The sequence below is a fragment of the Artemia franciscana genome, chromosome 5, assembly GCF_032884065.1.
Source record: "Artemia franciscana chromosome 5, ASM3288406v1, whole genome shotgun sequence".
In the NCBI taxonomy this organism is placed as follows: domain Eukaryota; kingdom Metazoa; phylum Arthropoda; class Branchiopoda; order Anostraca; family Artemiidae; genus Artemia; species Artemia franciscana.
In genome coordinates this window covers 44,109,975-44,136,427 of record NC_088867.1, presented here as the reverse complement: position 1 = coordinate 44,136,427, position 26,453 = coordinate 44,109,975, and the positions used below count along the sequence as shown (strand labels likewise).

Sequence of the window (26,453 nt, the reverse complement as noted above, 5' to 3'; positions counted from 1 at the left end):
TGATCTAATCACATTTTAAAGCCGACAATTATAAATTATATAAAATAATTATATAAAACTTGTTTCGGGTTTACATTCTAGATTGCATTACTTCACAAAAAAAACTAAAGCAAGCTTGCTTGCGAGCAAGCTTGGATAAGCCTGATCAATTTTTCTTTTGTCATGGCATTCCATATGTCATCCCTTAGAACAGAATCAAAAGCTATTATAAAATCTATCAGGGTACACTTACAGGGTGTTTTTTTTTTACAACTTTAGTTCTTGAAAGTTCAATGTTTTCCCGACCGATGGAGGCTTTCAGTTTTGTTTTTTCTTTTATTATACATTAGGTTTTTAGGTTTGGAATAGAAATTTTCTTTGGATTAATGATTTTATTAAGCAGATTTCGTATCATATTTCTTTTGGTAACGAGCTATGTAGCTTATTCTGAATAAAGGGTTATTTTTTTGATAATCAGAACTATGTACGATGTTGAAATTTGTTACTATTTAAAAGGTTGTAGTACCAGAATCTTCTAGACGTTATTATTAAATATTAAATAGTCATTCGAATTTTCTAGTTTGAGAAAAAAAGTGAACTATTTTTTTTTTATAAGACCAATAATTTGCTCTGAAAATAAAAATTATTACGACGTTTTAAAGGAATAACGCAATAGGTATTTTCCCGAATACTAACTGTCAGCTAAGTGGAATCAGTTTTTTTTTTTTTTTGTCAAATCATTTGTTATTTCCTATAATACCATGTCATCGAAGCTTTCATTATCCGTAATAATAAATGACTTGAAAAAAAAACTGATTCCCGAGGAGGTGGATGTGCTGACAATTTTAGAATATTGCAAAGACGAAGACTCTTGTCGATACCTTACCGGACGCAACACCCTTGCCAAATCACTTATGACGTCATGGATTGAGGTCAAACTTTTTTTTATTATAGTGTAACGTCATTCAAAATTATCAGCAATGACATCATTTCCCTAATAAAAATTGGCTTTTTAAATCGAGTTGCTCATTCTAGAAAAGCTATGGTATAAGCAACATGAAAAATATCTTCAAAAATTGGTTATTAACCCATATGCAAAAATTAAGAAGCATTTCAGCCTTTAAGAGTGATTTACTATGTTCTGTAGAAACAAATGAAAAATTCACCGAGCCTGCCCTTAATTGTGTTACACCTAAGAAATGGGGTTATGAGCCCGGAAATGAAGCAAGATCAACTAATAATAGGTACAAGTACAATAAAAAGCTGTATGCAGACTTCATACCCTTTCAAAAGACCGAAGGAAATAGTGGCTGGCACCAAACTATTTGTCACTATGGTCTTCACCTGAATAAGAAGATAGAAACACGTATCAATGAAAAAAGAAAAAAGCCTGTTTATATGAACAAGATGCTCATTAATGTGGAATATAAGCAGCATGTAAACACTATACCGATTGTAAAAAATGCAATGATTGAAATTAATAGTCAAGTTTACTGTGCTTCAGCTATGATACATCATTATATGGGTAAGATAAAGAGACTTTTTGACGATGGGCTGCTTAATTGTGTGCAAAACATAATTAATAATTGGTATTTCAATCGGTTTTACAAATATGTCTATGCAGGTAGTTTGGCAAATGTAGGTTTTTTGGAGCCTTTCCAAAAGGTTGATGCCATGTATAATGTAAAATGGAATGGTAGAAGACAACTAGGTTTCAACAAATTTCAACAAAGAGGCAAAAGATCAGATTGGTATCAACTTATTCTTGGCCTTAACGAAGAACAGTGTCATTATCATGATAAAAAGCTGTTCGGCAAGCAGGGAAACAAAATTAGCTTCAACTTCAGACGAATTCATAAAACAATAGTGGTAGGAATGAAAAATACTATTGACAAAGCTAAATCTATGGTTTCTAGAGCCAAATATGAAGTTGAGCCTCTATCCAACCTAAGCAAAGTTTCTAGGAGCAGCTGCAACCTAGAAAAGAGGTCAAAGTCATGCATAGAGATGTTTAATGATGAATACTGCTTGAGCAAGACAGTGCTAGGAGGAGGACAAACAGGATTTGTCCACCTTGCAAGCGAAAGAAAACCTAACGGAAGAAAAGTTGCTGTAAAAATATTAAAACTAGAAAATGTTGAGACGATCTGCGATGAAATATCCGGAACTATTATCCCAATAGAACTTTACTGGCTAAAAAAAGTAAAAAATATAGAAGGCTGCCAAAAGTATATTGACTCTTATGTTGACGATGAAAATGCGGTTATCGTTACAGAATTGCCAGAAAATTCTCTTGATTTGAATGCATTTCTTACAGACATACTACCTGAAGCCATCAAACACGAAAAGGATATGAAAAAATATGGGATAATCAGTGGGCAGTGGTGGAATGAATATGAAGTGCTTAAAATATTCGAACAAATAGTGTCAATAGTTGCAAGATTAGAAGAGTCTGGAATTGCTCATAAAGACCTAAGGACGAATAATATAATTATAAATGGTGGTTTTAAAGTAACTATAATCGATTTTGGTATCTCCAGAAAAATGGAAGAGGAAATTACAAAACCTTGGCCTGTATTTGATGTTTTTTATCCTCCTTCTGAATTGAAAAGCCATCACCTAAGAATGACAGAAAAATACAAATCTGTTTCTTATGATTTCATTTCAGAAAGTGACATAAAAATCGGGAAAGAAATGTTAAAAGCTTATGGAATAGGTCCAGTGACAACATGGTCCTTGGGGGCAATCTTGGCACAACTTTTGCAAATTAAACAGGAAGTATTTTGGGAGTGCACCGAAGCTTTGGAAAGTAGAATATTTTCATCCCCAATTTCACCTCTCGCGAAAAATATATTGTTAAAGTGTTTGAACCAAGATCCAAACAAACGGCCAAAGACCAAAGAAATTTTGGAATACTTACATTTGAATATGCCAAACATCGTAAATACTAAAAGTGAAGCATCAAAACAAATGGAACACGAAAGATTTCTCATCGATAGAAAATCTGATGAGTTATGGTTTACCGTGCTGATGGAAAATAGCTGGTTACCTTGCTGGTTGTTTAGGCGAATTAAGAATAAGACAGTAGCTGCAGTGATAAATATGATTGACCTTGCTAGAGCTCTGATTTCTAAAGTTAGACGGTGATGATATTCTCTTATTCAAAATTCGCCCTGTTGTTGTCAAATACCTGACAACCCTCTCGTTCATCGCTGGGGAATTATTGTGATACAACCTAGGCATCATGTGTGATTCAACAACTCGAATCATCGTCATTGTGGAAAAATCAGACAGTGTCAATTACAGTTAAATGTTAACATGAAGTTAAACTATGTTAAAATAAGTCTGGCAAGCAATCCTGAACTCCTGAGGAAGACTCTTCTTTCTCCTTTTTAACTCCAGGTCTCTTAATATATCTGTGTATGGTGGATTCGGCATCATTTGAAACCCCCTTGCAATGAGGTTACTTCTAGATTGGGAACAAATATCAAATTAAGTAGCAAGAGCACGATTTAAAGGCAAGGTATTCAACATATTGATCCTAAAACGAGACCTCATCTTGATTGGAGGTAGCTTTTACGCCAGAATTAGGGGAAAAGTATACAATGATGAGTGTGCCATTAGCCACTTCGGTCTTAGAGGTAGATGTAGAAAGGATTCAAGGCTTCTTCAGTTTCCTATGGCATATGATTTTGTCATTACCACTACCTTATTCAAACACAAGCCCAGTAATCATATGCCCAGGATGGATGACCTTATGCAATGCAATCCTTGAGGCAGTAGAAGCTGAGATGGCATACCACAAAACTCTCTCTGAGAACTGACGTAAACATGTAGAGTCCAGCTGGCTAGGCACAAGCAACATCTATCAAAAAGAAAAACGGAGTTGTTCAAGTGTCTGAGAAGAGATTGCCGCCAATTTTCTAAGAATGATAAGAACTAGTACTGGGTGAAAATCGCCAAAAATATCCGGCAATAGAAAAAAAGACAAAAAGGTTGCTCCCCTTAAAGTAAATGAAATCTGACAAGAAATCCTGAACTCCTATGGATGATTCTTCTTTCACGTTTTTTCAATTTTGATCTCTTGATGGACCTTAATAAGGTGGAGTGGGCATCATTCTAAGCCCCCTCGCAACGACGTCACTTCTATAGTGTATTCAGAAACAAGAGTATGATTCATAGGCAACCTGTTGAATATATTGGTCCCAAAATGAGACCTCATCTTGATTGGAGGTAACATCAATACCAGAATCGGGGAAAAGTATCCATTGCTGAGTCTGCCATGAGCCACTTAGGTCTTTAAGCTTGATGTAACAGGAAATTAAGACTTTTTCAGTTTGGCACAACGTATAAATTGGTCATTACCAATACTTTTTTCGAACACAAAACCCAGCTACAGAGCCAAATGGCATTCAAGAGATATTAGAACGAAAAGCAAGATTAATTTCGTGCTCATCTCCCACCGTTGGAAACAATAGCTACAAATATTACATTTGGGCAGATACTGCTCAAAATATGGCATATCTTAGTTAAGTTAGATCTAAAGTTGTGACCAGTGGCACACTACAAGAAGAAACCTTAACAAAAATTTGACAACAATCGCTTCAAAAATCCAGGCATACGACAGGCATTTAGTTTAGATATGTCTACTTGCTTTGATGCACTCCAAGTGCAAGCAATCAGCCAGCAAACCCAGAGCTTGGATGAAGAGCGGGTGACCCTACGTAATACTATCAAGGAGGCTGCAAAACCTACGATAGGATACCGTAAAAAACTATCCAAAACTGGATTCAACCCTTACAGAGTCCATTTGGCTAAACGCAAGCAACAAAGTTCAAACAGAAAATCAAATTTGTTCGAGAGCCTGCGAAGATTATGCCACTTGTCAGCTAAGATTGATGAGAACTAGTACCAGGAGAAAACTACCGATGACATGGAAGATGCTGATTGAAGATTCGACAACAGGAAGATGTATCGTGTCCTAAAATCAATCGAGAGTGAATAACTTAAGGCTGCTAGTACTTCTGCTGAAGATTAAACCGGCGAGCTACTCCAGAATAATTTGGTTGTACTGTATCAGATTAACGACTCTTCTTGACTTCTAAGGTCCCTGCGTCGGTCCTGCTGTGCATTACCAGCAATAATTTCAAATGCGAGCAATAAATAGTGCTGCAAAAAGCACTTTGACAAACTCCTTAACCAGCACCAACTCTCGAGAGCAATAGATCGTAATTAGTATTGCCACTGCCCAGGCCACAGCTCTGATGACCTACAGGAATGAAACCTAGTCAGCAGTAGTAATAAAGTCGTAATTTGGCTCTTCCTAAGTTAAATTTAGTCCGAAAAACAATTAATTTCCTTAAAAGTAATAAAACTCCTGGCCCCAGTGCTATCCCGGCTGAGCTTGCAAAATATAGAGGGATAACTCTTGTTAGCAGGATCCATGAATTAACCAGTCGTATATGTGAAGAAGAAATGGTTCCACTGGATTGGGAAGACTCCACCTTCGTTCTGGTCTTAAAAAGGGCCAAAGGCGAAATGCAGGCATTACCTTGAATTCTCCTCATCCGTATTGCTGCTTCAACTATTTGCCAATGTTCGGCTGCACCAAGGCATGGGAATAATCGACCAGCTATTCGTCTTAAGACAAACCCATGAACATAGGGAAAAACACCAAAATCTGACAGTGTCTGTATTCATAGATTTTATAACAGCTTTTGATTGTGTTCTATGGGATGGAACTTTCGGATTCGCCATTGTAAAGTGGCTTTTTAGAGTCCATTATCATTCATACGTAGAGCGTGTCCCAAATATATCCACCTTCTGACTCCGATGATGTGATTTACTGAAGGGTGTTGATTCATTTTTCGGATGGACTATTTTGTCAACTTCTACGATCGGTGGATAGTAAATACTCTTTACCAGCAATATACATTACTGACACACTCTATGAAGAGACAGGGTATTCTTTGCGATATTGCTTGGACTATTTCTACAGCAAGAGATGGGGCCATTTTTACAACATTGTATTTGACCCTTCTCACGATAAAGTGGTATTTTACCACTCCCTTTGTCTCGCATACATACGTGTTCTTGAGGGGCAATCCTTTTAGCTGGCTTTAAGCCCCACGCAACGATTTCAAGACATTATTTTCTGCCCACATTGCAAACATATAAGGCTCATAGAGGACCACCAGAAAACCATAGCCTAAGCAATGATTTCTTATAGATTTTTTTCCTATCCAGCTTGTGCACTTCTTTTTTGGTAAATACTTCCTGACGGATTGCATGGACAGAATATGGACTGGTCTTTTCAGCTGCTTTTTTTGAGAATACTGACACAACAATATTTTTACCTGTTTTGTATAGACTTTTAACAATTTTTTTTTTTTTTTGTTAAAAATGACAACAATCCCGTTACAATGGGAATAACAGACACTTATTTTGTCCACATGCTATTAATTATTTTTCAAACGGATTATTATTTTACCCCATATAGACATTTCAAAATAGCTTTTTCAGACAAACTTCATCCCTCTACCTTATGGTTTTCTAAAAGGGAACTTCATAATTCCCTCACGAGACATATTGTATTACATCATTTCTATCAAAAATTAACAGACCTGTAAATATATCCTTAAGAGTATTTTCTAGAGAAAATTGCATAGAGGATACAGGGCAAACTAAAGATTGTAATTTCTGTCTTGAATATGTTTGTAAGTTCCACACCAGAGATTTTCTATGTGCCCAATATCACTATTATGAATCTGATCAAGGAGAAAACACTTACCCTCGTATGCTTGGAAAAAAAACAACCTAATTTTAGATAATTTTTAAGATAGTGGTATTAAGGTTGTTTTTAGGGAAAAAACCTACTCTGCCCTTCAATTATGGGAATTAGAAGAGAATTTGGTTTCTATGACATCACTGCAAAGACAATGGCTACTATGGAAATCCTTTAACCGAGTTTAAGACTCAAGCAATGATTTCTATCAGTTTCCCCATCCTATGATTTCCCCATCCCATGACGTCACAAGTGATGTGGCAAGGGTTTTGCGTCTGGTATGGCGTCTGGTATCGACAAGAGTCTTCGTATTTGCAATATTATGAAATTGTCAGCACATCCTCCTCCTTGGGTTACGAGAGAATTACAGGAAATAATTGCAATGATTCATCATTCTGAACAATAGTATACTGGCATCAGTTTTTTTCCAATCATTTATTATTACAAATAATAGAGCTCTGATAACATTGTATTATAGGTTATAATATATCATTTGACAAAAAACTAATTCCGCTAAGCTGACAGTTAGTATTCGGAATAATACCTATTGCGTTATTCCCTTAAAATGTCATATATTTTTTTTTTTTCAGAGCAAATTATTGGTCTAAAAAAAATAGTTCACTTTTTTTCTCAAACTAAAAAATGCAAATGAATATTTAATCTATATATATATATATATATATATATATATATATATATATATATATATATATATATATATATATATATATATATATATATATATATATATATATATATATATATATATATATATATATATATATATATATATATATATATATATATATATATATAAGTTGTTTGTCTGTGTGTCTGTCTACTGACGTCATGTCATCATGTCATGTCGTCATGAAGTTAGTTGTCGTCATGTTTGTTATGATGATGACGTCATTAAAGGTATTTAAGAAAATCATTCAGAGACAAATTTTTAATTGTAAGAAGATTGTGGACGGAAAAATGTTTAATTGTAAAATGACTGAAGAACCTGCAATGGAAACAGCCGAGGAAGCTGCTCAAAAGAAAAATTTTCATTTGTAAGAAGATCGTGGACGGAAAAATGTTTAATTGTAAAGTGACTGAAGAACCTACAATGGCACCAGCCGAGGAAGCTGCTCAAAGATTCTATGCCAAAAAATTTGCGGCTGATAGAGAAAGTAAGAAAAGAAAGCGTGCCGAGGAAAAATAAAAAAAAGGAAAAAAACTGAAAAATAAAGGAGACAAACAAAACTAAAAAAAAAAAAACTAAATAGGTAAAAACTCCAAAAAAACTAAAAAGAAAAAAGAAAAAAAACTAAAAAAACTAAAAAAAACCGTAAAAACCAAAAAAACTAAAAAGAAAAAAAGGGGAAAAACACGAAAGTTTATTTCATCATATACCAATTCAAAAACGAATGTATATACAGACCGGGACACCGGGACACAGGGAATATAAATGACGACCCGGACACAGGGACATAACTACAACGGGGACGCCGGGGGGCACAGGGGGATATATAAATGGCGACAGGGACACAGGGAATGTTCGATCAGCAATCACCATCAACAAAGCTCAAGGGCAATAATTAGAATCATGAGGTATAACTAAAAAAACAAAAAAAAGGTAAAAAACTAAAAACTTAAAAAAAAGACAAATTCAAAAACGAATGTATATACATACCGGGACACCGGGACACAAATGACGACCGGGAAAAAGGGAAAATAAATGACGACAGGGAAACTCAAAGAGAAATTACAGACTGGGACACCGGGACACAAATGACGACCGGGACACAGGGAATATAAATGACGACCGGGACACAGGGATAGAACTACAACGGGGACGCCGGGGGATATATAATTTACAACGGTGACACAGGGAATGTTCGATTTGCAATCACCATCAACAAAGCTCAAGGGCAATCATTAGAATCATGAGGTATAGATCTGAATACAGATTGTTTTTCCCATGGACAATTATATGTTTCATGTTCAAGAGTCGATAAACCTGACAATCTATTTATATGCACAGACAATGGGACAGCGAAGAATGTTGTATACAATGGCAACAGCCGAGGAAGCTGCTCAAAGATTCTATGCCAAAAAACTTGCGGCTGATAGAGAAAGTAAGAAAAGAAAGCTTGCCGAGGAAAAAATAAAAAAAAGGAAAAAAACTGAAAAATAAAGGAGAAAAACAAAACTAAAAAAATAAAATAAAAATAAAAAAACTAAAAAGGTAAAAACTCCAAAAAAACTAAAAAGAAAAAAAACTAATAAAAACTAAAAAAAAGGGTAAAACCAAGAAAAAACTAAAAAGAAAAAAAGGGGAAAAACACAAAAATTTATTTCATCATATACCAATTCAAAAACGAATGTATATACAGACCGGGACACCGGGACACAAATGACGACCGGGACACAGGGAATATAAATGACGACCGGGACACAGGGACAGTTGTGTCCCTGAGTTGGGGTATATATATATATATATATATATATATATATATATATATATATATATATATATATATATATATATATATATATATATATATATATATATATATATATATATATATATATATATATATATATATATATATATATATGTTTTTAACTACGTAAAACTTGCGAATACACAAGTAATATCAAGTTTGGTCAACAAGTAAACATAATGGTCAAAGTAAACTAACTATGCTACTAATGACAGTGAATAGATTTTTTTTTTTTTTTTTTTTTTTTTTTTTTTTTTTTTTTTTTTACAGATGGTATCAAATTTTTCGAGGGATAAAAGCAGGTTTTTCGTTAATACAAATATTAATGTCCTTGATACTTGGATCGGAGTTTGACTTTGCGAGAAGCAGAATTTGCTTTTCTAATTCTTTCGTGTTTTTGACGGTATTTTTACTAACAAAATAAACTGAATGAATTGTGTCTATATCTTTACCATAGGTCTTTATCTTTCAACAATAATTCAATCATACTATTTAGGTAGATTTTTCAGGAGAAATAAAAAGGTAGTCTTCTCGGAAAGGTCAATAATCTTGTTGAACAAAAGGTATGACTACTTAAAACTACGGTTTACAGCGACATTAGTCAACGCCAGTATGGAAACTATAAGAATAGAGAAGTAGGAAAAAGTATGGTTATTTATCTAAAACTAGAATTCCACGGTCCTTCTGGTTCAAATTTGGCGCTTACGGTTCAGCTTCAAACTTTTATAGCTTATCTGCTACTATGCGGCTACTTCTGGTCCAAAGTACCGATAATTATGGATTACATAAATGACACTAGTGGTCCACAGTCGTCACCCTGTTAGTAAATAACCCAATCGAATGTCAGACAACGGTGTAAACGGGTTCCAGACAAAGAATAATAAAATCCAGGCAAGAATTGAAAAGAATCATGCGAGTACAGTGAATTTCAAACTTTTTACTTGAATATCCTTCTGCTAAAAAGTGTCACTATAAAATCTGATGATAAAAATCTTTATTAATTCAGTTTTCTTTGGGCAAATACAAGTTATCATTTATAGATCTTTGGTGATTTTAGGGGAGGAGACCTCGTTTAATTTGACACTCAATATAGGGTGTCCTTCGGCAAACTAGAAGAGCGAATCACTAGAGCGAATCACGGTCCACTGTGACTAAAAATCTTATTCGAGAATGGTGCCTAATTTGTAAGTTGCACTTAGCCTAGCAGTGAAATTAGTTACAAAAACCAATTGTCGTAAATTTATAAAAATTTCTTTTAACCCCTTAAAATAGGCTACGGGCCAAAATAAATAGTATACCACTATAGATCCCTAGAGTTAAACGGCCTGGAACTGTTGTTTTCATACTTAAAAAAAAAAACAATAAAATTGCATTTTTATCTAAAGATAAAATATATATAAAATATATTTTTATAAAATATAAAATATATATAAAATAATTTTATCTTAGGCAAAAGTAATTTCGAAGAAAATTTTTACTGCTGGAAACCATAGACAGATTTAATTTAAAAGATCAAAAACACCTTGCCAAAATGTTAAAGAAGGATTAAGAATTTCTAGAAACTATCACCTCAATTTAAATGAAGTATATTATAATTTTCTGTGGCTAAAATTTCCGTCGTTATTATGCTGTAAAATAGGAAAGTTCAGGTGAAATTTTTTTATTGATTCCTCTTCTATTTGTAATTAACATGAAAAGTCGGCTCATATCTGGAATAAATTTGGGGACAATAATAGTGGTCTGTACTCGACAGCTTTCTGAAAAGAAAAAGCAAAACTGGGGAGGTAATATTTTGCAAACTTTGACTCCTGCAAGCAACAGTCAGCGAAACAACAACAGAAAGGTCAACAACAACTTGAAATACTTAGATAAATCTTAAAGAAGCCTATTGTTATTCACACACTGGATTAAGTTTTAAAAATATGAAGTTTCAGTGGAAAAAACAAAAAAAATATTTATAAACATGCATCGAAGTCCAAGACTGCGTCGAGTTGTTATATCGAAGCATAGTAAACAAAACAAAATTAAGCCTGAAATCGACATAATAATTAAAAGTAAAGCATAAAACAAGATAAGGAAATGTCTAATTATATATTTTGTAAACTGGGCTCAGTTGTTATAGTCGGAGGAGCGGCCGTAGGTGTCAATAAAAGTTATATTTACAGGTGCTGTATATTCCACTCTGAAAACATAGCAGTCACACATTCAGTCTAATTACAGGCTCAACAAATATAAAACCTATTTTTCAAATTTTAAACAATAAATAAAACAAATGCAGTTTGATTTGGAGCTCAAGCGGTTAATATTACAAAATAAACTTGAGTTTTGCCAATGAAAGTGACCATGTAGTAAGATAAAAAAAAGGTTTCAAGAATTACAAGACGAGAACAGTCATATCAACCGTACTAGGCCGTTTACAGATAGGGGAGACCAGCCCAACTTCGCCACAGCCCAGGTTCACCATTTACGTTTTACTTGCAATCCATCCACGGAGAAAATTCCATAATCTAGCGCTTGAACTGCCATCTAGTAGCGAAAGTTTAAGTAGATTAAGAAGCAAGTTAAAACACGTTTTGTAAATTCTATGCGGTAAGTTGTTTTTTTGGTGCTTTAAAACTAGATTTTGTCCAGATGGAAAATGGAAAAAGTCAATCCTTAACAGAAAGGTATGAGAGGACTCATTATCTCAACGTGATCATCTGCAACTTAGCAACAATGATGGGTGCATATTTGACGCCATCTATGGTAATAACTGATCAGCAATTTTTTTTACTCAAAAGAAGGAGCAAGCCCACGTTCGCCATCAAAAACCAGCCCTGGTTCGCCACTCTTAGGAATGGCGAACCAGGGCCTCGCGAACCTGGACGGTCGAATTCTCACAATAAACCGACTAAGTCTATCTTCTTTTTTTACCTAACCGAGAAGTAAATGCTGTGATTTTTGTTCAAATGACCTTTCTTCTTCTTATACTTTTTGACCAACGTTCGGTACTATCAACCCCGAGAAAAATACAATAGTTGATATTCCTGAATCAGCTTCAGATGACGATTCCTCCTCCCTCAGCAGCTGTTTTCCCAAACATGTTTTAAGTTTTGGGCTGCTATGGTGGTTGTGACGGAAGCACCAACCATGAAAAAAAACTGATCGTTCCAAGTTGTGCTTTTCCTTTCGTTCAATGTGTGGGACTGTAAGTCCTCAATCGAGGATTTTCAAGAACTTCGATTTCAATGGTGTTTTATTTCCATTTGACATACTTTTTGAGGTGTTTCTGGCTCCTTTTGAAATTCTCAAAAATGTGTCTCAATAACGACAATTTATTATTCTTTAAAATATTTATTCTTTAAAATAACTATTATTTTGTATCAGCATTCATTCGGAAATATTTAATACGGTTCTTACAGCATACATTTTAAGATTACGTTGAAAATAAGTCGTGTTTCACTCTTTACTAAGCTGTAGCTAGGGCTGCACTGATGATTAGAGAAACACTAACTTGCTCACTATTCTGCTCAAACCTACCTGTTTATAAAACCAGACGTGATTCATGCACCAAAGAGATTCCTTAGATATGTAAAAACGCGATTCTTCACTTTTCTGTGAGCAAGGAGACAAAAGAAAATAGCGTTTCTTCTCAATCATTTACCAATTTTTGTTCAAACCAGAGATTCGTTGTTTCTTTCTCTTGCTTCCTCTATGGGATAATATATACATATATATATATATATATATATATATATATATATATATATATATATATATATATATATATATATATATATATATATATATATATATATATATATATATATATATATATATATATATATATATATATATATATATATATATATATATATATATATATATATATATATATATATATATATATATATATATATATATATGTATATTATACCCTAGTTCTTCCTTGTTAGACTGCACTAGACAAACAAGGGAGTATCTCATGAAATTCAGCCTGGATTTCTCTCCCATAGTTCTCGGGAAATCAAATAGTTTGGTGGGAAAAAAGAAAAATTTAATCATTCAGCTTACTTTTTTCAGGTAAAATGGTGCGAAAAACTAAGCCAATTAAAGAAAGGAAAAAGGGTGCTTTGGATCCTGAACTGGTTCAAGCAGCTGTCATTGAAGTGTTAGTAAAAAAAACTAAAAACGCTTACATCAGCAAAAAAGTATGGAATACCACGGGGAACTCTAAGGGGATATGTTACAAAAGCTGAGAAACAGAACATGGAAATTGAGCTTCTACCTCTCTCATTTTTTTCCCCAGCTTACGTCACAAGAAAAATCTTCACAGAAGAACAGGAAAATGCCCTTGCCAGGTACTTGAAACTTGTTTGCCAGATGCATTATGGCTTAACGCCGCTTGAAGTGCGGCAACTTGCCTACAGATACGCTCTCGCGAAAGAAATTGCTATTCCAGAGTCATGGTCTCGCAACGAAAATCAAAATGCCGCCGGGGAAGACTGGTATCGGGGTTTCATGGCACGACACTCGCACCTAGCTGTCAGAGCGCCTGAAGCAACAAGTCTTGGCCGTGCAACTGCTTTCAATCGTGTGACAGTTGGAAATTTTTTTGAGAAACTTGGTGAAGTGTACAGGCGCCATAGATTTACTGCCCAAAATATTTGGAATGTTGATGAAACTGGACTATCAACTGTCCACAAGCCGGGAAAAATTGTTGCAGTAAAAGGACAGAGACAGGTTGGCAAGGTTACTTCTGCAGAAAGAGGACAGAATGTTACTATGTGTGTTTGTGTCAGTGCCATGGGAAATAGCGTCCCTCCAATGCTCATTTTCCCTCGCAAGAAATGCCCTGAAATTCTGCTGAAAGGAGCGCCACCAGGTACCATTGCTCACGGCTCAGAAACGGCATCAGGTTGGATGTGCAATGAACTCTTTCTTGTTTGGATGAACCATTTTATCAGTCAGGCAAGACCAAGCAAAGGTAATCCTGTGCTTCTAATTCTTGACAATCACATTAGTCGTTACAGTAGTGAATTGCTTGAGTTAGCGAAAGAGAATGGAGTTGTCATGCTGACAGTGCCTCCACACACAACGCATAAGTTGCAACCACTTGACAGGTCAGTTATGTATCCTTTGAAGGCATTCTACAACAGGGAATCTGGGACTTTTATGACACAGCACAAATGCAAGACTATTTCCATGTACAATGTATCCGAGCTTTGCGGAAAGGCGTATCCCAAAGCACTGACTCCAGAAAACATAATAAGCGGTTTTCGTAGCACTGGGATTTTCCCTTTCGATCCCAATGTTTTCAAAGATCACGAGTATCTCAGCTCATATGTCTCTGATCGACCACATCCTTTGGACCAGGATGTCTTAGTACATCCATCACCAGTTTCTGGTTCCCGTAAACATGATGTGGCTAGCCAGTTTACTGACTGTGACAACGCTACCCAATCTCTATTGGGCTTACCTTCAGATGTAGACCTATTGGCTGACAAAAGCTTCTCTGAACTAGTTGAGATCTCTCCATTCCCAAAAGGTTCTCCAAGAAAACAAATCAGACGTGCAGTGAAAAAAAAATCTACCGAAATCTTGACTGACACCCCAGTGAAGGAAAGAATCCGTCAGGAAGAAGAACTGAAAGCTGACAGGAAGAAGAAGAAAGAACAGAAAAAGGGCCAGGGAAAGGAGAATGCAAAGAAAGCCAAATTACAAGAAGCAAGCAAGACACTATTTCTTGAGAGTGAATCCGATCATGTTGAGATGGAGTTTGATGATGATAGTGACAACAGTCTGAATCTAAGAGAAGATGAAGAGGACTTGGGAAGCAGGCCAATAGAATTGGGTGACTTTATCTTAGTTGGTCTTGCAGGTAAAAAGAGTGGCAAGCATTTTTATGCTGCGAAAGTTTTAAAGGAATATCCAGATGAGCTTGGTGTTAAATTCTTGAAGTGTGTAGAAATGAGCAAGTTCGTGCTGACTGAAGAGGAATCTTGCGTCTTGAAGTCCGAGGTTGTAACCAGATTAGGAAAACCCTCAATATCAGGTGGAACTTCAAGACTTGCTGAACGGCTGAAGTTTGGTGTGGACCTTTCAGTATACAAGATGGGTTAAGTGAATTATGCTATACCTAATTCCTTTTGTAGATGCGTGACAAATAAATATCTGAAATAACTATACATAAACATCTATTCTAACGCTACATTTAGAGCAATAGATGCTTTAATAACCATGATGCAAGATGGTGGCGAACGTGGGCTAATGTGTGGTGAACGTGAACCAGGTTGGCCCAGGTTAGCCATCTTTGGAGAATCTCACTGTGGCTCTTTTTTTTCGCTGCATCGAAAAAGATTGACTGCTGGGGTTTTTTTCCTAGATACCCCATAGATACGCCTATATTCCAGGACTTTCAGAATTATTTTAAGTCGAAAACTTTGGTTACAATAAATAAAGAACGAAAAAAGTGGCGAATGTGGGCCGGTCTCCCCTACTGCTTAATTAGAGACTGTAGCTGTAATTACTTACCCTTTGTGTTCAAAACTTTTAATGTTGAAACCTAAGGTAGGGGAAATTGTAGATATATCTTCACCACTAAACTTCTTCAATATAGTGGTTTTTCCAGCGTTGTCTAAGCCCCTAAGAAAATTACACGGAGGTAGAGAGGAAACTTACTAATGAAAATAAAAAGGGAGAACTAAGTATAAATAAAAAGTATAATAATGAAAATAAAAAGGGAGAACTAAGTATAAATAAAAAGTATACTATTGAAAATAAAAAGGGAGAACTAAGTGAAGTGTTTTAACCCATATAGCAAATGGTATTTTCATGTTAAGAAAGGAACATAAAGATGGATTTCACGTTTCTATCTAACAATTTCTCTGATTTTTTTTTTTTTCCTTTTTTTGTACACAACCGGTTTGAATACGTGCTCCTGTGGTTCTATAAAAATTGTTAGTAAGAATCTTTACCAACAAATAAATAAATTTCTCTCATAAATTTCTCCAGCGTTGAAGAAGATTACTAATTAACCTTGAGCAAAATTTCAAAAAATTCAAATCATTACACAAAATTTATAAATTTTTCACTTAATAAATAGTTATATGAACGGACTGATATAACATTTTACGATTGTGTATTATATTTGCGCACTTATTAAAAAGCTTTAATTATTGTTCAATTTTTTTTTGTATATAATGGTTCCAACTTAAAATTTAACAATGAATGAAATGCTTCCACAAATTGGCGAAAACAAATTTAGGGAATTAACATTTATACTTTCGCAAATCTATAAATATGTAACACAAAAATTTGTTTGTAACAGTGGCGATTAGGTGAACACATCTGCCCAAAGCGCATGTGTTTTGAATTTCATTGCATACTAAATACTTTTTAACCTAAGAGAACATAGAGAAAGAAACGCACTAACGGCGTTGCTTCGTAGCATACTTTCCTATGAATTATTTATTTTTGTTTATAAGGGGAGAGATAGATCTCGGGATTCAAAATCACTCTTTTACCAAATAACTTACGTGATATGGGCGTACTGTAAAATTAATTCATTGACCCAAGAAGTTGGCTTCCTTGGCGGTAGTTACCCTTTATTAAATCTTAGCCTGAACCAGCCTAAGTTAGGATCATTTAACCAGAAGTACAAATAATTATTGAATCATTGGATCATTGTACCAGAAGTACAAATAACAGCTCAGATAGGGATAAATCCTTTTATTATATAGTGAAAAAAAAAACAATGATAAAAATATTTCAATCACATACACAGCGACCGTCATCAGCAGACAAAACTCCTCGTTATGATGACCATCATCAGTTTATCTGCTGAAGACGGTCACTGAGTGTGTGATCGACATATCCAGAATTTTTATCATTGTTTTTTTCACTGTATAATCAAAAGATTTATCCCTATTTGAACTGTTATTTGTGCGTCATGGAAAGGCAGCGTGGTCTTCCAATATACGATATTTGTACCAGCTTCAGTTCTACGGCATATATAAGAGACAAACAAACATACAGATAGACGAAAATCACCACATACAAATGGAATTCTCCAACTAGTCACATAAGACAGAAGACTAAGAATCCCACAAAAAAAAACGTGGCAGAATATCAGAGACACCAGGAAAAATGAGGCAACTATTGAATTACTATCAACAAGAAAAAAAACATTAAATAACCAGAAATCCCACCGAGTCAAATTTCAATAAAAATCAACGAATTCGATATTAACCTTCTATTCAAATAACTTCTCTTCTTTTTGGATACAATTTTTTTTATTTTCAGAAATAGTTGAAATCCTTCCCTCTCTTTTTTCCTGTCTCCCTCGCTGCCTCCCCCCTCTCTCTTTTATTTTCTTTGTTATTGCTTACGAGTTAATGTTTAATAGTATGTGTATCTTCCCCATGTTTTACAGGTATTGGAGCCTTTTCGGGGATATTTGTCATGCATTTGTTAAATGTATTTTTTGTTGGTGTTGGAATATATCTTATCTCACAATGTAAAACGTATTATATAATTATACGATCAAAAAGAGGCTTATGTAAAATAAATCGTGACTGCTCAATCAGATCAAACCCCTGACGAGGATTACAACCAAAATAAAGAGGATAGTGACGCATACGGTCAGTAGGCAGTAAATCTAGAGAATAGCAGAAAAGTAGACTATTTTTTAAATCGTATGATAGAAAACTTATCAAAAAATTGAAGCAATGGAAAAACGGGCAAGATATTAATTAACTTATAAACATTCTTCAGAGGAGACAAAATCTGGCAATGGCAATGAACAAGTAAAACTCACTCCTTCAAAACTTTTTTTGTATCTTCAAATGAGGAGCTAGATGACTTTTAAAAGTATTCAAATAGACGAGCGGACAATAATTAAGTCACAAATAAAATAAGATATAATATGTAGAGAGTGTAGAATGGTGAAGTAGGAGAAATTTATGAGAATGCATCACTATAGCCTATTTTTATCTATAGATCGAATCTCAAATCAGTTCAATGACTCAAACTAAAACCAAAAGAACTACCAATTATCCAAAGTCCCATGTACAACAAGGTCGTTTAAAAGGATATTTGAAGCTTGTAAAGCCAAATAAATGTAAGGTATCACAATTTTTAAATATTTATTTGTCAAAATAAAGAATAAAACAACGTAGACCTCAGAATATTCGGTATAGTCAAAAATTGGTGCTTAGAATAACTTTGTACTTCTGATGATTCTTTCTCTGTCAGAGGTTGACACATTAGACTTGGAGGCCATGTCCTTTGGGGGAGGTGATCTTAGGTTTACTATTTGTTATTTGGTTTGGGAGGGGGTCAACGATGTGACTGTAAGCTCAGCCATAGTCAAGCAAGGTCAAAATGGATGCCTGGATAAATCAGGGGAACACACGGGAAGTTTGGAAAGACTTGTCACCAGCCATCCACAGCACTGCGGCTGAAGCCAGAGAGTCAAGAGTTACCTGGCTGGACAAGTCATTGGTCTGTCTGTGAAAAAAGTTAAAGAAGTTAAAGAAGGAAGAGGAGACTTCTTATGCCACATTTTTGAGACTGGAGCTAACAATTTTGGGACTGGATGCTTGATTATAAAATTGACTAAATCCAAAGTTATTCAACATCGTTTTCTCAACTATTAAGTTATTTCATTTCTTTACAAAATGGTAAGGAAAACTATCAGTTTACCCAGCTCTAAAAAACTAATATGCTTTAAAAACAATGATAGAAGCAAAAATAATTAGAACCAGAATAAACGTATATCCCCTTTAAGATATTATCATTTTCTAGGAGAATAGGATTAAAAGTGGACTTACAGCATAAGAATTCGAACTTCTTTTTCTTTCTGCTTAAGCTTTCTTATTATAGTTAATAGTCCCATTCTGTATTGTCCTAGAAATATATGTACACTATATCACATAATATACAGATTCAGTGACAAATCACAGCCAGGGTATTTTATTGCTTTGGAGGCAAAAATTGGAAGCACAGTTAACGCGCTAAGGAGTTGGCAACCAACATGGTAAAAAAAAATGAGAAACCATATTGCCAGTCTGCTTTGGGTACAAATCCTCATATGGTGCAATCCTCCTGGCACGTAGTACAAATATACTGTAATAAAAAAAATACAGGAATGCAAACATTTAAAAAAATCCTAAATTATTGCCAATTATAATTTTTTAGCCTTGTCAGGGTGCAAACCTGTTTAGTTCTTTTGCTTTGGACATGATAAATTTGACCCTAAGGATCTTCCCCCAGAAAGTTGACTTAGTATTTTGCTTTCGTATTCCCCTCAATCTAGTGTCCACCCTGGGATCACTTATGGTGAAAACTTAGGGTGCATTCCAGGTTCCACAAAAAATAACTAAAAATAAAGAAAAAGTAACTTTTTTCGTTCTAGCTGACGTTTCATATTAGCTAGAACAATACAAGATTAACTTTGAATTTATTTTTCTAATAACTTCTACTAAGAATAGTTAATGAGTATCTTTAGTGAAGTAACTGTGCGTCATTATTATCACTGCCAATAATGACCGTCAAAAACATTTTCGAAGTATTATTAAACAAAAATAAAATTGAAAGAGCAACCAAAACAATTGAAACCCCTGAAGATTATATCCTTACAAACTTAATAAGCCAGTGGTTACTTCACATCCGTACCTGATGGATATCACTTTGAGTAACTCTATAGTTAAGGTGAAGTTACCATGGTTGGCAACCTGGTATACAGCCTTAGTTTACTATGTTGAAAGTGCCCCATTCCCAGAACTTGTTTAGGGTAAGCTCATATCCCAAGCTAATCATCGCTTAGGTTCATGTTCCAAAGTAATGATATTTCAAATACGATCTGTGCATGCTAAATATGACTGAAATAAAAAAAATGTGTGAAAATTCTACCTTGTTGTTAAGCCGAGGGAAACTGTTGAAGTTATGGTACTTAATTTTTATTTTTCCCTGATCAAGACCAGTCCCCTCTGCCTCCTATGAAGTAGATATAACTCTCTGAATACAAACAGAGGTTATAGATCCGTTACAAGAGTCTTTGACATCTGATGGCATATTTTTGAAAAAGATACACCCTTTGACTTTGGGCATGACAGTATTTTTTTTATACCATTTCTCCCCTCTTTGTAACCATTTTACTTCATTAACAAAGGGCCCACCTTCTGAGCTTAAAGAGTAACAGATAGAAAAAAAGTGAAAATGGCTTCAGTACATATCTAGCAGATGTTTGCATTTTTATTCTTTCCAGTGACCTTGCTTTGCATGCTGGGCATTCATGTACTTAAAGATTAGCACCATCTTTAAAATTTAAAATAAAGAGGGTATTGAAATGAAAAACCACAAAGTTAATTAGACAATTAAGATTCATCAAGTATATGCTTACCAAAACAGATGAAGGACGTCAATTCAAAAAATATAGGACGAGAAAGAGTTGCCGTAACTTTCCTTTATCTAGGGGGGGCCAACGTTTTTTTTTTTTGTTTTTTTTCTATTTCTTCTCCAATTATAATACCAAAACAAGTCTTTTCAACTAAAATACATAAAAAGAACCTTCATCATCTGGGTAAGGAGAGGCAAAAAACGTTAAAATGCCCCCTTCCCAAATAGACATGCCTGAAACTGGCTAGCCAAAAACAAAGTAGTTGATGATACATGATAAATTGTGGTGATTAATGTCAGCTGTGCTTCTTTGATGACAGCCTTGATACGATTGAACATGATATTAATTTGGCTACTTATACAAAAATTATGAGTTGCTTAGAATGGGTATACAAGTTATCCAAATAAAAAAAAGAGTTCTCAGGCAGACACTATGACTTCTTCTAAAACAGCAAAGGTAGTTGACAGCTTTAAGAGCAATCTGGCAGCAACAAAAAATTTTAACTTTGAAATCGAATACGGAATGTCATTTTCTATATTAAAAGTGGAATCCACACACTAAATTAGTCATAATTAGATTTTAACCAAGTGGGTTTCACAATTTGAAAATCAAAACGGATTTTAACATGTCTGAGATTGATTGAGTTGAAGGGTAGCCCCGTGAAAGTATTCCATCCTGTGTCACTACAATTTCCCTTGATCACAACCTACTGATAATGATTGTATACAAGGCAACAAAATTTAGGCACCAACAGCAACCTCGCTTGTTTGATTTAATTGTAACAAATGATCTAGAACAAGTTCTATCTACTTCTTACCACCCTGCTCTTGGAAGCAATGACCATGTCTGCATTGTTACTGAGATACCAATAAATAATAAGAGGGGGAATGGGATAACAAAATCTTTCATTGGATTATTTCCAGATAAGCCACAACCTGTCCAGGGTCGAATGGGAGGATGTTGTTGTCAGTGGGAACATTGAGAAAAGCTGGAAAATGTTTAAGGTAAGCTTTTTTAGACACTTGGAAGAAAAACACCTCCAAATATTGGTCTCTACCGCCCAAAACATTTCCATACCAGCTGCAAGAAGTAAAAAGAACAATAAGGAAAAGGAAAAGAGCACGACTCAAATATTAAATGTAAATGTGATAACCACCATGATACTTAAAAATTTGACTTGGTTTGACTTAAAATGTGAGGGATCATAAGGAGGTGCTTGCAGCTTACTTTAAACTAAACCCAAATATGTTTTGGCACCATGTCTTGGCGATTAACTACACGAGACAAGAAATACCAGACCTTATGAAAGAAAATGGTAAAAAAAAAAACAACTCAGATACAAGAGAAAAATCAAATCTCTTGAACACCAGTTTTGGTACAAATATATCTGCCCTACCTGCAACAAACTCGCCGCCCCATCCGCTAGATAAATTGATCCCAAAACAAACGATCATGCCAGTTATTTAAAAAGAAGACATCATAAATAAGCTTAAAAAGCCTGATGCTAACAAAGCTGCTTTACCAGACGGCTTCCACCCAATACTGTTAAAAGAAATAGCTTAATGCATTGCTGAACGAATTGCAATGATGTTTGATATGTCCATAACTTCCAAAATACTTGGAAGCATTTTGCAAATACATAATAAGCAAATACACAAGAAATGAAGAAGGGAACTTGATAGCAATTATTGGCCTATAAGTCTCAACTTGGTTGGATGTAACATACATGAGGGCATCAAAAACAAAGCACCAGTTTAATTTATTTTCTGAATTGCAACCAGTCAAGAGCAGAGCACCTCAGTAGACCAAACTGGGTCCTACTATATTCAGCATGTATATCAATGACTGTGCAACCAACTTGAATAATCCTTAAACGTTATATGCAGACAATTCCAAGCACCTAGGACCAGTCCAAGACAACAAAAATAGGTCAGATATGTGAGACAATTTGAACCAACTATCCAAGTGGTCATCAGACTACTAGAGTTCAATGCCTCAAAATGCAAAGTCCTGCATCTTGTACATAAGAGTCAAAAACGTCCATATGGTTAAGGAGACACTTGGCTTGAGGTAGTCGGTAAGGAGAATGACTGGGGGTAATTATTGACTATGACCTGAAGTTTCGTAGTCACATGCAAGCTCAAACTCCAAAAGCAGACCGAGCCCTTGACCTCATAAAATGAGACCAAATGATCATAGGAAAAAAGGAGACATATTAACAACTCCTTAGTTGCTGGGAAGTAACCTATTAAGTCTTGCCTTCTCCACACCCCTCTTAACTACCACAAGAAGACAAACCAGGAAACTCCAGGTCTACCGTTGCACCAGATGAGAGCATCCACACTTTTTTTCACTCTGTTTTGTCCCATTTTGAAACAATCTGTCCAAAGCCACCCTCTTGTCTAAGCCCCTAGAAGCTTTCAAGAAGGATTCAATACTGGATCAATGCTGAATGAATACTTAATCAGGATGCCAGATCATAACACCGGAACATCACCAGTGAGACTTCCTATAGATGGTTCAACTCTGACTTATCTCACTGGACATACAGCTTAGGGTAATAAGTTTAAAGACACAGCAAGTCATGATCAGGGCCTGAAAAACTCTTCCAGAGTTACTACTGATCAGCAGCTTTTCAAAACTCCTTTGGCTGCAAGAGTACCATCTTTAAAACAAATCTTAAGCAATGTTAAGAAAAAAGTTTAAAATGCCTTATTCATGTTGACTATGATTGCCAGAACACCATTCTTTTTTCTTTCTTTTTTTATGTTACACCCTATGCTAATATCTGCAATATCTAGCAGATATTTTCATACAGCAGTGTTTTAAAGATTTAAGCATTGCTGATATGTGCACAAAGTAAAACCAAATACTGTCTCTAGTCAATTATACAGCATCCAATACTAATTATATTCTCATTACAAAATTTCTAAATTAAGAGATTTACAAACAAATCTCTTCAGAGATTTGTAAATCTCTTCATTTTTAAATCTTCAGAACTTGGTTGAAAAAAGGCCTGCACAATAAAAAAAATGCATCGTTTATTGATAAAAAAAATGGGAAGACATTATGAAATGAACTACAAGAAGAATTACAAAAGATCAGAGCAGCGCTATAACAGGAAAGAAAGTGCATAAAAAGAACACATCTACATTAGAGACAGAAACAAAATGACAATGGTTTGTTCAGTCACATGTAATTATTATTATGAAACTTCCTGTAGTTAGTGAAAGCTCTTGCAATCTAAAAATAAGTAAAACTAGATTCAGAAAATCAGAAGACAAATGGTTATATTGTTAAAGTCATTGCTTTGGACATGTTAAATGTACCCTCTTATCTATTAACCTTGGTTAGAAGCATTCTTGATTATTCTTGAGCTAAGAGCATAGCCTTTTTTTCTTAGTGACAGTGCATAAATTATCAAAATACAAATAAAGTCATTAAAGGTAAAGGATAAATTTTTAGCAAGAATCAATTGTGCTATACATGAGTAACCCAGTCAACATTCTCAGAATTATGAGGAAAGGGTATAGGCTACTGTACAAGAAAAATAAACTAAGCATACTTGAAGACAGGCCATTTTCCCAAAATGTCATTATGATGCCAATACTCCTTTTGCTTTTTAGAAAAAATAAAAGTATTTTGTAGATACCCTAAGGCTTCTTACGAAATTGAAGGGGGTGGTTCTCTCTCTTTTCCTTACAGGAATCAGGAGGCTTCTTATGCTATATTCCTTTTTTTACTACTTACTCTTTGTTGTTTTTGTACTACTACTTACTGTGTTGTGCACCTCCTGATTCACTGTCTTTAGCTGGGAGTGCAAAACTTGATTGGGGGCAAATCATTTAACCCTTCCTGTGTTTTCCCCCAGATTTCTCTACATTTCCATTAAAATATGGGTCAAACCTGGCTGAGCTTACAAAGTCACACAGTCACAATCTGGGTAAACTTTCACTAGAATTATATAAATTTAATATGGGTAATATTCTTTAGAAATGCACATTTAATTCAAATGCTGTGGTGGCATCACTGTCAAAATATTCTCCACTTAAAGAAGTACTCCTGTCTCTAACTTTCTCTCCTTTGAAAAATTGTCTAGTATCTTTCTATTTGTTTTCTGATCTCACACATTCAAATAATAAATACTTGATTGTTTCTCTAAAGCAACAAAATCAATGAAGTGAGTCCTTGTTACAAAAACAAACCCTACATGATTGAGTTCTAGTATATCCAACCTTGTTACAAAGATCATTCTAGATTCAAATCTCCTTACCCCTCCCCCATAGATCTTTATAAGCAGCCAATCCTTATTTTGTTTCATAAATATATTTGTTGTGGATACTTGGCTCTCCTCCAACATCCTAGCTTATAAATTGTTCATCAATTTTATAAATTGTTCTAGCTTGTAAATTGTTCATAAATTTTAATTCTATTAATTTTATTTTTGAAAAATGTTGCTATCTTTTAAATGAGATGTCAAACTCTAACTTCTTTTCTTTCTGTAATTCTTTCAGATACTTTGCCAGCCTAAAACATGGAAATCTTTTAGATACATCTGGCCATTTCAAGCTCAACTTGCCTACTGGAATTTCAAATTTCTAATTAATAATCAGTTTTGATTTTTTCTACTTTTTTTTGACTTGACTCATTCCTTTTTTCTGCCTTTCTCTCTTATGGATTTTTTGTCTATTACAAAGCATTTGATTTTACTGTTCAGCTCTTCTATAGTAAATTGATCAACATAGTCCCAATGGTGGTTCTATGCCAGGGGATAGCTGCCCTCCCCCTGCAGTTTTCCTGACAGCAAATTTAAATCCTTTTTATTTTATATTTTCATACCCTGTGGTATAACTTGCCCCCCTCCCTAGATTATGAGGCCTGAATTACTAATGTATAGTCCCATGTTTCTTTTTCCTGTATACTATCTCTATCTATGTCAATGATGGATTCATTGCCATTGTCAAAGTGAATCTGTGGTCAAATTGTGTTAGGTATAATTATTCAGTACATTTGCCTATGAAATAAGATGTGTTCAAGTTTACTTCTCGGTAGCCTTACTCTAGACCTTTATCATGATGGATACTTAGGTTTACTTGACAGACTGTACCTATTTTGTGTGGCCTAGGTGCCATTGATATAGCCTAAAGGATGATATTGTAGTAGGCTAAGGCCACTTAAAGCTTGAGGTACAATTGTGCATGCTTGGCTTCCTCAAAATTCACCTTTTGAAAATATTAAAACTTTAACCATTGGAAAAAATGCCTGTAATAGGCTGAATGGGGGGGGGTGAAAGCTTTAGTTGGAACCAAGTGAGCACTGACTGGGTAATACCAATGTCAGCCCACAAAGCTCAAAATTAAAAAGTTAGAAAAAATAGGGTTTTCAAACACGCACAGTCCTTTATTCCTTTTAATTGAAACACAGAAAATAATTGCCTTACAAAATGATTTGGCTTCTCATGAATAGCATGCACGGAAATTTTAAACATCACGCTGGAATCAGAACTCTATAAGAAACTAGTATGAATGCTGAAGATGGCAGTAGTCTATTATCCTCCACCAGGAAAGTGTAAAACACATTGTAATTAACAAACGTTGCAGAAAAAAAATATACTTTTTCCTATTTTATCATGGCTGATGTTTCAAATGCAATATTCTTGTTTCTCTCAAAAATTGTTTCAATGGAAGGAAAATATAAATTGCAAGTCATACTTAGTGAAAATCAAGCGCTATTTTACAAGGGGTGCGTTCTGAACAAAAATTATCGTAGTTGACTATTGATGGCTTAGGACCTTGCACTTCAGTTGACTTTAGTTTAA

General features: G+C 34.7%; 1 protein-coding gene across 2 annotated transcripts in view; it reads right to left on the bottom strand.

Annotated features, from left to right (window-relative positions):
• The window catches only part of LOC136027463 (ADP-ribosylation factor-like protein 2), a 127,961-nt gene extending 101,836 nt beyond the window's left edge, over positions 1 to 26,125 (bottom strand). For both annotated transcript variants that reach the window (XR_010617603.1, XM_065704754.1), the window contains exons 1-3: positions 26,076 to 26,125; positions 19,068 to 19,143; positions 15,769 to 15,879 (exon numbers count right to left, since the gene is read on the bottom strand). Coding sequence is in view for 1 of the 2 variants with exons in the window: in XM_065704754.1 (XP_065560826.1) it covers positions 15,769 to 15,879; positions 19,068 to 19,132 (176 nt within the window). In the remaining variant the exon portion in view is untranslated. The remainder of the gene's footprint in view (positions 1 to 15,768; positions 15,880 to 19,067; positions 19,144 to 26,075) is intronic.
• Between the last annotated feature and the right edge of the window lie 328 nt (positions 26,126 to 26,453).